This window comes from Hemitrygon akajei, chromosome 21 (genome assembly GCF_048418815.1).
Source record: "Hemitrygon akajei chromosome 21, sHemAka1.3, whole genome shotgun sequence".
In the NCBI taxonomy this organism is placed as follows: domain Eukaryota; kingdom Metazoa; phylum Chordata; class Chondrichthyes; order Myliobatiformes; family Dasyatidae; genus Hemitrygon; species Hemitrygon akajei.
In genome coordinates this window covers 21,452,065-21,464,074 of record NC_133144.1, presented here as the reverse complement: position 1 = coordinate 21,464,074, position 12,010 = coordinate 21,452,065, and the positions used below count along the sequence as shown (strand labels likewise).

Below are 12,010 nucleotides of genomic sequence, written 5' to 3'. Positions count from 1 at the left end.
CACTTTCATAAATTACTTGAGGCTCTGTATAAAACCGTGAGAGTTCCAAGGTATATAGTTCTGATCAGGATGCCAAGACTGTACATACAGCCAGTGGCAGCCGGTTCAGGTGAACACCGGCCCCAAGCTGCTTTGTTAGGTGGAAGCTGGATAAACTCGTGCGTTAGTAAAGAATAAGTTATACCTGGGAAAATGGGTGAAATTATGCCTGAATTAAATATTAGTGACCCTGGTTTTGAAATCTCTTATCACCACTGCAAATCCTTCAGAAAGTGATAAGATCTTCCTGTTGCTTAATATCTGGTCAACTACTGAATAAGTTACGTAACTACCATAGGGTAAGTGACAAATGGTTTGACCATTTTTTTTGCAGTAAATGACAATCGATGAAATTCCAAAAAATATTGGAAGTTAGAAGTTGTTAACGTAATTTAATGAAGTGGTCTGACCTTGTTCTAATACATCACTATTTAATGTCATTGCAAAAGTGGAAAAAACATGTTATACTCCATCATTATAGTCTGGAGCAGGAGTTCCCAACCTACCATAAAAAAAGGATGGGAATTCCTGATCTGGAGTACACATTGATGCTGTATTTATACAGATGATACAATACTCACCTGAGGCTGAGGAAATAATATGGATGAAAGCAGAACACTGTATAGAACCCTCTTTCCCCGTCTTCCCCCCATATCCCCAAATCTACTGTCTAACATTTCACTCTCTAAATCTCTCTGTCTGCATATCACATAGTTACATTGGAATCCCAACACCTACATTAAATTTATTATCAAGAAGCAGTGTTACCAACTTGAATTATGGCTGCTTTTAAATTGGACAGGAATACTTACTGGACACTGTGTCATATGTCTGAGTTGCTGAAGATTTTGAAATTATTTTTAAAACTGGCAAGTTAGGGAGATGATAGAGGATATCCAAAGATGGTGGTTCTTATGGGTTGGTATCAGTAAATGGTTTATTTATTTTTTCTGGTTTTTGTTCAACAGCTCTCTTTTACTATGCTGGGCATGGCTATGAATGCGCAGGCCGGAATTACATGGTGCCTGTCAATGCTCCAAATCCGTACAAGCCAGAGAACTGCATCAATGTCCAGAAAATCCTGTGCAGGATGCAAGAGAGGAACACAGCCCTCAATGTCCTCCTACTGGATATGTGCAGGAAATGGTATGGCTGCAGTTCCTCTTCTTTCTCTGTCCTACGTGCCTCACATAAGCTATGTATGCAGTCAGGATCCCTCATTCAACAAAATAGTGGAAGAAGCAATGCGTGCACATGAGAACAGAAGTTTATAAAATCATAAGAGATGCGGATAAGATGGATTGGTGAGTGTAACTAGAGGGCATAGGCTGAAGGTGAGAGAAGAATGATTTAAAGGGTATCTGAGGGGCAAGGTTTTTTACACAGAGGTAGGTAGGTATTTGGAACCAGCTGCCAAAGGAAATACTGGTGGTGGACAATTGCAGCATTTAAAAGATATTTAGACAGTACATGGATAGGAAAGGTTTAGAGGGATATGTGCCAAATTCAGACACCATGACCAGCATGGGCAAAGTTGGGCCGAAGGCTAAAGGGATTCTATGCTGTGTAAATCTATAACACAGTGAAGATTAAAATCACACTGAATGAATTATCTTATTATTCTTTTTAAAACATAGAACTGAAATTAGCTACAATATTATTCATAAATACCCATATGGCTAATATCTAATATGGTGGATACCACTGTAAAATGATTTGTGACATGAATCTTCCCCACAATGTCAGGACAATTGCATGAAGTCCATGCCTCTGTATAATGGGAATGGTGCTGCAGTATCGTTATTTTGCCTTCGGAACTAGGGACTCATAAAAGAAGAAATCATCCTACCATCCTGATTGCTTGGGGGGTGGGTTTGTTATCCTACATCTCTCATTCATTCATCCCCTTTTTTCACCCAGAATCAGAATCTGGTTTTAACACCACCAGCATACATCGTGAAATTTGCTGATTTGCAGCAGCAGTGCATTGTGATACGCGGTGTAAGTGAAATTACATCTGCTGTGGACCTATTTTAGTGATGGGTAAATCGCAGAAGCTGATTCTAGCCATGACCAACCCCTTAAAGCACTTCATCACAGTAAATGTGAGTGCCACTGGGCATTAGTCCTCACCGTGGTCTTGGGCATTTTTGTTTGCCTTTTTGAAGCAGGTGGGAACATCTGAACTGCAGCAGTGAGAGATAGGAGATGTCCTTGAACAATCCCACCAGCTGGTGGGCACAGGATTTCAGTGCCCTACCAAGTGCACCATCGGGGCCTGACGCCTTGTGAGGATTCATCATTTTGTCAGATGTTTGGAGGTTGGCCTCTGAGACAGATATTACAAAGTCACCGGATGCTGCGAGGATTCACACAGATGTAGTTTTATTCTCCCTTTCAAAGTGTGCATAAAAGGCATTGAGCGTTATTGAACAGTAAAGAAAGATCACCCATTATACCACCAGACCCTTATTTGGTGCCATCACCCACCCATTATAAGCCCTTGCAGCAACAACTTGCCCCCTCCCCTGGCTGCAATTTCGAGTTCAGCCACTCTACTGTGTTAGAAACATTAACACATTTGAGAGACTCCAGTTATTCCAGTGAATCCTACATTTATTTTCCAGGTATAATCAGGATTACCTTCCCTCAGGTCTACAGCCACTTGCTCCCACAGGGAATATCGTTTATGGATATGCAACGTGAGTATTCTCCCAGTTCCTTTCAGGGTATGAAGTCACTCCTCTTTTTTTTTCTTCGTTTACTCTATTTTACTTGCACTTTTACCTCTCTCAGTCACGCTCTGTCTTGCATTCTTAGCCCCCCCCCCCCCCACCCCCATCAGCTTCGGAATGCAGCCACAGAAAGTTCTCCCTCTTCACAGAGTGTGACATTTAGAACTGAAGAAGACTGCAGAATTAATTGTGCCTAGAGTCACCGTGTTCTTTGACTCAAATTTATTCATTTATCTTTCACCATTAACACCCTGTCCCCTCAGTTGCCAAGGCTTCAAGTTTTGAAATTCTTTTCTGAAATCTATACGCCTCTCTCCCACTCTTCAAAACCTGACACTATGATCCAGTGTTAACAAGAGTATTGTTAAAAAGTAATTATTTTACTATGGGAAATGTGGTATCCCGGTTATACATTGAAATGTTCCACAGGCGATTAAGTAATATTGTCTAGTTTATCGAATTGAATGAAATTTTTAGGACGCAGGAACTATTCCTGATCTTCTTTGAAATAGCATTTGAAATACCTGATTTAGAGTAAAAATGGGGCTTGATTCTATCTGATCTTCTTACTTTAAGTTTCGGAGTGGCGCTTGAACCCAAAACCTTCTGAATCACAAGACAAAAGCTCTGTGACTCAGTAACAAGTTAGACAAGGTATCGGAGGAAAGCTGACATCTGTAGAACAGTACTAGTCAATGGAAACTGCTGATTAATCTCAGGTATGGTTGAGTAACTATGCTTGCATTCATGAGACTTCATAGAAAATCCTTTATGCCTTAGGTGATACAGATCAATATTTTCCTCTGGCTTAGATCAAAAGACATCAGTCACACGAGTGATCAAAGTAGTTTCTCAACAAGAAAATGTACTCAAAGATCAGACAAAACTGCAGATGCTGTCGATGTGAAATAAAAACGGAAAATAGTTTAACGCTCAACGGGTCAGGCAGTATGTGTAGAAAGAGAAATATAGTTGACATTTCCAGTTTTTGATGAAGAGTCTTCAACATGAAATGTCAGCTCTGCTGTGCTCTCCGCAAATGCTGCCTGACCTGCTGAATGTTTTCAGCATTTTTAGTTGTTTGACTAAAATACATTCATTCTGCTTCCTCTTTTTACCAACAAATAAAATCTATATGCATCTGTTAAAATTATCGAGGTCAGACATCCACCAATAACATCAATCTAGTTGTTGTCTAGTCACAACAATTGTTACCTTCCTGTGTTAGTGGCTAATGTGTTGACAACTCTACTGTAGAAGCACAAGTAGCCCATCAAGAGATAAGAAGATAAAAGAAGGACAAATGGAAGAAGATATCAGACCAAACTGAAAACGGTGAGGAAAAACTTAACTCTTTTAACCCGCACTGTAATTGCAGGTGTGAAGATGCAGAAGCCTATGAGGTACAAGATGGTGAACACAGCTCAGGAATCTTTATGAAGTATCTTAAGAGGCATATTCTCAAAAAAGAGAAAGTCACTCAGATTTTGGAGAATGTCTCTGAGGGTAAGTCAGGTCCTTCCCTTCAAGGAAACTCATTGCATCTCTATTCATGATGTGCTGCTTATTCATGGGTTGTGTTTGTTGGAATCCAATTATCTCTGTCCAAAGATATTAAATCAGAAATTCTTCAATATCTGTCGGACCAGCTACCTCCAGCTGCCTTTATAGAAGAGGATAGAAGTGGGGATATTCACCAATGGTTGCATTACATTAGTTCCGTTCATTAGTCCTTTGAAAATCAAGCAAAGATGTCCATGTACAACAAGTTCAAGGCAACTTTCAGGCTTGAGCTGAAAGTAATTGTTCACATTCATATCATACAAGTGAAAATGATTGAAAATCTCCAACAAAGGGGGAATCAAGCCACCTTGACATTCAAAGGCTATACTGTCCCCAAAACCCCACTGTCAGCACTCAGAGGGTCAAACATGACCAGGCCACCCACCTAAATGCTGTGAATGAAAGAGCAGATTAATGAATTGGTATTCTGCAGTGAATGAGTCATGTCTTAATTCCCCAAAGCCTTTTCATCATCTACTATGTATAACCAGAAAATGATAAGGTGTTCTTCATCTTATTGGAAGGGTATACAGTAACTTTACGGTAATTATAATAATTTTATATCTTCACTGTACAGTTGCCACAGAGCAACAAGTTTCACATTTAAAACATTGATAATAAATCTGATTCTGATTGCGTAATTCTAATGACTTAAAGGTCAACAGGATGCTGAAAATGTAACCACGATGATCTATTGCCATACATATTCCCTCCACTACTAGTGTATATCGCAATGTGTATCATCGTTAGAAAGCACTGTAAGTAACATCTGACTAAAACTGTAACTGTAACTCCAGAAGCTGTGACATTTACCATCTAGTAAGGCAAAGGCAGAATATATAGGAATACTGCTGTATTAAAACATTCTCTCTGCTTTATGAAGGTGATCTATAAGTTTGTGGCCTAAGGTAGAATGAGTCAATTTTATAAAACCTAACACATTTATTTTTCAACATAGTCCCCTCCTACATTTACACACTTAGTCCAGCGGTCGTGGAACATACGGATCTTGGACCTCCAGAAAATGTCCACAGATGGGTGATTGATAAGCTCTTGGCCGAAGGTAGAAGGAGATGAGTTATACAGCTCCCGTTACGTGCACATGCAGGTCAACTCTTTGAGTGATTATGCAGAAAGTTTGAAGTTAATAACTCATCTCCTTCTATCTTAGGCCACAAACTTATCAATCACTCCTGCTGCAGACACTTTCTGGAGTTCCAAGATCCGTATGCTCCACGACCGCTGGACTAAGTGTGTAAATGTAGGCGGGGACTATGTTGAAAAATAGGTTTTCTAAGATGGACTCTTTCTACCTTAGGCCACGTACTGATCAGTCACCCCTCGTATGTATTATTCTGGTTCAGAAATATATGGCTGTTCTTTTGTAATGGAGTCCAGATCCTGAAGTACAGCTGCCACACTCCCAACACGACAGCATTGTTGGAGTATTGTCAGATAGTTCAATGGTTCTATATAATATCAGAGAATGTATACAATAAACAACCTGAAATTTTTGCTACTTGCAGACATCCAGGAAAAAAGAAAGTACCCCCAAGAATGAGTGACAGTAAAAATGTTGGAACCCCAAAGCCCCCTTCTTCCCCCTCCCATGCATAAGCAGCCGGGAAGCGCCCACTCTCCCCCTCCTCCACTGATTTCAGCACCCACCGCCCTCCAAGCACGCAATAGCAAAGCCCCCAAAGAGAGACCGTGGTATGCAGTACACCAAAAGCTAGTTGTTCACCCGACATGCCAGAGGCTTTCCCTCTTCCTCTCCCCCCCCCCCCCCCCGCATAAAGTGAGAGGGAGGACTGACATAACAAAACAACTCGCTGATTACGGTGTTAAAGTCTGCTGTGTCACTTTTACTCCGAGCGTTTGGACTCGAGAATGAGCAGCAAACTCCCCTCCCCCCACCACCAGGTTGTACTGCAGATCACGGTCTCTCTTTTGGGCTTTGCTATTGCGTGCTTGGTGGGTGCTGATGAGAGCGAGAGAGAGAGAAACAAAGAAAACGCGTTTTCCAGCCCGCATCTTTCAGCCGGTCAGTGAGCCCCAGGTGTGGGACCCAATGCCATAAAGAACTGCAGTTTGAGTGCAGCTGTAGATCAAGGATTCTGACAGAGCTCCATTCACCTTGAAAAGGGAAAATAAAAACATTAGAGGGAAGAAATTAAGCTGTTTTCACATGAGCTCAAAGAAGCTGCCCTCTGGTGTTATCTTAGTTCCAACTTTAATCACCTGGATTATAGTGGTTCAGCCAGACCCTCACTGCCAGCTTCTTGATTCAATAGATTGACCTTTGAATGCAGGGCATTCCAGCAAGACGTACTTTAATTGAAAATACAAAACGGGAAAAGAAACACCATCTTTCACATCTTCAGGAAGTTACAACCAATGAAGATTTTTTTGTTGTTATTTGAGAAAATTGGGCAGTCATTTTGTGCACAACGTTGTCCCCCAAACTACATTGTGACTGGAGTCAGAAAATCTGATGTAAAAGACCCAATAGCAAGTTACTCCAAATTGAATGAAAGGCATTCAAGATTCAGTAAGAAATTACATATACTGTATAAGACACCTTTAGTACAGGCACAGAAAGTTCCTCAATGCTCCAATCTAATCAAACAGAAAATAAATGGATGCTAAGCTACCTGAAGAGATACCAGGACAGATGACAACAGGCGCGGTCAGAAAGAGACTTTCTGGAAGATGCTTAAGCTGAGGGAAGGGGTTTATTTAGAAATTCCAGAGTTTTGGAACTTGGCAGCCAAAGGAGTGGATCTGCAAGCCATAAAGACGAATATTTTTGCGGATGCTGGATATCCAAAGCAACATGTACAAAATGCTGGAGGAACTCAGCAGGTCGGGCAGCGTCTATGAAAATGAACAAACGATGTTTCAGGCCAAGACCCTTCTCCAGGACTGGAAAGGAAGGATGAAGATGACAGAATAAAATGGTAGGGGTGGGGGAGGAGAAGGAGGATAGTTAAAAGGTGAAAGGTGAAGCCAGTTGGTTGGGAAAGGTAAAGGGCTTCAGAGGAAAGAGTCTAATAGGAGAGAAGAGTGGAGCACATTGAGATTGCTAACAATATTGAGAATTTTAAAGTGAAAGCATTGTTTAGTCTAGATTCAATAAGTATAAGGCTAACATGTGAATGAGGTTGTATACAAATTTGGGTATAAGCGACTGCGTTACACCTAGTGGAATGAAAGCAGGCAGCTAGGAGAGTGTTGAAATAATCAGATGTAGAGGTAAACAATTTACAAATGGTGGTTTCAGTAACAAATGAGCTAATGGAAAGCCTCAGGGGAATTACATTAAAAGAGCTTTAATAGTTAGTCTGAGAGATGGCATGGATATGAGGTCAGCACTTAACTTGAATATAATACCAAAGTTGTGATGAAAGCATTGATGGATAAGGAATAATAATAGTGGTTAGGCCTGTTGACAGTGTGTTCGTTCTTTCCAATCTTTAAGTGGACAGAATTTCTACAGATAAAAACACAAAATGCTGGCAGAACTCAGCAGGCCAGACAGCATCTATGGGAGGAGGTAGTGACGACGTTTCGGGCCGAAACCCTTCATCAGGAGTGAAGTAACATGGCCTGGGCGTTACATAGATTGGGAACAATAGCTGAATAAGAAAGGTAGTAGTGAGGAAGAGCTGATTGATAGTTATTATCGCCCACAAGGATCCTGAGGGGCAACAAGGCAATAAGATAGGAAGAGATGCAAGGACTAAAGCTGTGGGACACCAGAGGCAATGGTGTAACAACAGAAAGAGGAGCCATCGCTAGGAATTCACTGGCTGCAATAAGATAGATTGAAAAGAGCCAGTCAGGTGATAGACCAGAACGAGAGTTCAAACCATATCTCCTCAGTAATAATCAAGACCTGGGCATCTGTACCTCCTTCTGCAACTGGATTTGTGACTTCCTCATCAGGATACCAGTCAGTGCTGATCGGTAGTAACATCTCCTCACTGACTATCGATGCAGACGCACCTCAAGAATGCATGCTTGACCCACTGATCTACTCTCTACACTGATAACTGTGTGACTAGGCGCAGTCCAAACAGCATCTATAAATTCACTGATGATACCGCAGTTGTCAGAATCTCAGATGCTGACCAGAAAGCAAACAGGAGTGAGATGCACTCCGTGGCCACTTTATTAGATACCTCCTTTACCTTATAAAGTGGCCACTGAGTGTATGCTTATGATCTGCTGCTGCTGTAGCCCATCCACTTCAAAGTTTGACGTGTTGTGCGTTCAGAGATGCGCTTTTACACAACACCGTTGTAATGCGTGGATATTTGTGATACTGTCAGCTTGACCAGTCTGGCCACTCTCCTCTCTCATTAACAAGGAATTTTTGCCCACAGAACTACTGTTCACTGGGCGTTTTTTGCACCATTCACTGAACTGAGACTGTTTTGTGTGAAAATTCCAGCAGATCAGCAGTTTCTGAGATACTCAAACCATCCCGTCTAGCATCAATAATCATTCCTTGGTCAAAGTCACTTAGATCACATTTCTTCCCCATGCTGATGTTTGGTCTGAACAACAAATGAACCTCCTGGCCATGTCTGCATGCTTTTATACATTGGGTTCCTGCCACATGATTGGCTGATTAGATATGTGCATTAACAAGCAGGTGTACCTGATAAAGTGGCCACTCCGTTTGGTCGGTTTGGTAGAGTGGTGTTGCAATGACAACTTTGCACACAGTGTCAGGAAGACCAAGAAATTAATTGTGAACATCAGGAAGGGGAAGCCTGAAGAACCTACACCACTCCTCATTGAGGGATCGGCTGCAGTAGAGAGGGTGAGCAGCATCAGGTCCTTTGGCATCAACAGCTCAGAGAATCTATCCTAGGCCCAACATATTGATGCAATTACAAAGAAGGCGCACCAGCCAATTTCGTTCATTCAGAGTTTGAGGAAATTTGGTATGTCACCGAAGTAGCAAATTTCTACAGATGTGCGGTGGAGAGAATTCTGACTGGTTACATCACTGTCTGGCACAGAATCAAGAGGCTGCAGGGGACTGCAGGCATAGCCAGCTCCATCACTGGCACAAAGCTCCCAACCACTGAGGATAACTGCCTCAAAAACGCAGCATCCATCTGTTAACAACCCTCACCACCCTCTTTTCATTACTGCCATCAGGGAGGATGTACAGGAGCCTGAAGACCCACATTCAGTGTATAAGGAAGAGTTTCTTCTCCTCTGCCATGATATCGGAACAGTCCACGTACCCGTGAGCATTACCTCACGATTTGTCCTTCACACCATTTGTTTCCTTGTTTGTTTATTTTTATTGCAACTTGTCTTGCACAGTACTGCTGCCACAAAACAACTTTCATGACATATATCTGTGATAATAAATCTGATCTTGTTATTTTGCCTTATCAGAGTTGTTGGATATTATGATAGGATGGAGGCCTGTCACAACACCAAACAAAGATTTGATTCAGAGAGTGTTCTGAGTATAATCAAACAAAGTGGAAGCTTACAACACATTTGGAGAAATTGGAGAGGGACTGGAGATTTCAAATGGGGCAATAGTTGGAAGGGCATGGGATTAAGGTAAGAGATGAAAGGATCAAAGGAAATCTGAGATTTTTTTATACAATCTGGAAGGCAGGTCCTGAGAAGATGCTGGAGGTGGGTGTTTTTCTCAACACTTGAAAGGTATCACCAGTGTGTAGAAGGGTACAGACCAGATGGAGGTAAATGGGATTGGTATAGATACATACAGAATATGGTGGGCAAGGAGTCTATTTCTGTGCTGTGTGACTCTCTGGTTAAGGAGTTCTTCTGAGGAGAGAGGCCACGATGGCATCTTTCAAGGAGATGGAGAGTGTCTAATGAGAGAAAGTTATTAACAATATATAACATAAGGTTCTAGAAAAGAAGTTAGGTTGTCAGTGGTTTATTAGAAATGTAGCCAAGAGGGCAGGAATTGTACTTTATGGATTACTGGAACGTGTGGAGGTCGTGAGAGAGTACGGGAGAGAAATCAAGGAAGGTCTAGGGCTGAGGGGAAGTCAGGAAGTTGTTTTGGATGCTGGAGGAAGGAAGGGAAGATACAAATCCATCTTCTGATTTTTCTTCTTAAAATACAGGATGTCCTTGTGTGTTTTTGGAGATAAGGGTGTAGAAAACAAGGAAGTGGGTTTTTCAAGGACAGTACCCAGTAGACAAAGGAAGCTGGGGTATATTTTTGTTGTTCTGGATGTTCCTGAAATAGTTAGCAGCTTTAACAAATGGAGAGGGGCCCAATAATGGTTTGTGAAGCCGAGTCAGATCTGACATTGAGAGTGATGGGAGTTGGGGCGCTAGATGTCGTGCTAGTGATGGCTTTAATGTTTTCTTAGGATCCTGAATATCTTGACATTTTTATCTCATTTCTGTTTGTGGAACTAGCATTGAAAAAAAGGCAGCAATGCTTCGTAACATATTTTGGGACTTCCTGTGCTCATGAAAAGTGCTATTGAATGCAAGATTTTGTTATTAGAATAAAAGGGATAAGGAGAAAATAGATAAAGGGGAAGTACTTTTATATATGGCACAGAAGATTTTCAAATAAAAAGCTCATGTTACAAATAGCTTAGAAATAGAAACAGAAAAGCAGACAAACCCATTTATGTAATATATATGAATGCCTGGAAACAGGCAACAAATAAAAAGTAATTCCCAGAGTTTCCACTGATTTCCCCCCCCCCCCCCCCCAAATAACAATGTTACAGGGGAACAGAGCCTGCAATACATCAATGATATCTATTGTTTATTAGGTTTTGGTGCTAAAATTGAAACCTGTTAATGAACCAATGAGGGGCAAAAGGAAGGTCAGACTTGAGTTTAAAGGGCAAACAATTCCATAATTCCTGAACCAATCAGATTGAAGTATCAAGCTCAAACTTAAGGCTCTTTATGTGACTGATGCAGCATGTGTAACAACTTAGATGTGCTGAGACCACACATAATAACAAACAAATATTATTTAATGACTACTAAGGAGGCGTAGTTGTGAGATGATCTGGATTAGGAACTCATATTCCAGGTAATTCAATATTCAAGGTTGCAAAAGAATAGGCAAAAAGAGAAGGGAGACAGCTGTGGGGTTGTTAATCAAGAAAGAAAATCAGTGCAGTGATGAGAATCAACGCAGATGGAATGGATTGTGACATGGATTTGGTTTGGTGAACATAATGAAAGTATGAAGATTGGGATGGAAGTAGTTTATAGCCTCAAGCTATTCCTTCTTGATAGCACAGACCATAAATGATGAATACCAAAGGCATGTTGAAAAGAGAAATACAATTATCATGGGTAAGTGGACTAATCCAACTGGCAAGGGCAAGTTAATTTGTGGAATGTGTTTCTTAGGATGGGAACGTTTGGAAATGAGATAGAATTAATAAAATACCCCTAGAGTGTAGTGATCGCAACACTGCAGAAGTTTGGAGGAACTTAGAAAATCGGTGGGGTCTGGGAGCACTGTATGTTTCTAAGTTGACTACTGTACTTTGGGACTTCTCTGTTGTCAGGTCTTTGCCTTCCAGGGAGGAGCTTGTAGGTGAGTGATGCCAGTGCCTGACGGTTGTGGCTAGTTGAGGTGACCGAGTCTACTGGGGCAGCTGGACCTACAGTGAGTCCACAGT

The 12,010-nt window shown here is 41.4% G+C and overlaps 1 protein-coding gene across 5 annotated transcripts in view; it reads left to right on the top strand.

The window, feature by feature from the left end:
* malt3 (MALT paracaspase 3) overlaps positions 1-12,010 on the top strand; it is a 133,753-nt gene that overhangs the window by 92,649 nt on the left and 29,094 nt on the right. For all 5 annotated transcript variants that reach the window (XM_073024980.1, XM_073024979.1, XM_073024982.1 and 2 more), the window contains 3 exons: positions 1,008-1,185; positions 2,667-2,741; positions 4,153-4,280. In XM_073024980.1, coding sequence (XP_072881081.1) covers positions 1,008-1,185; positions 2,667-2,741; positions 4,153-4,280 — 381 coding nt within the window. The remainder of the gene's footprint in view (positions 1-1,007; positions 1,186-2,666; positions 2,742-4,152; positions 4,281-12,010) is intronic.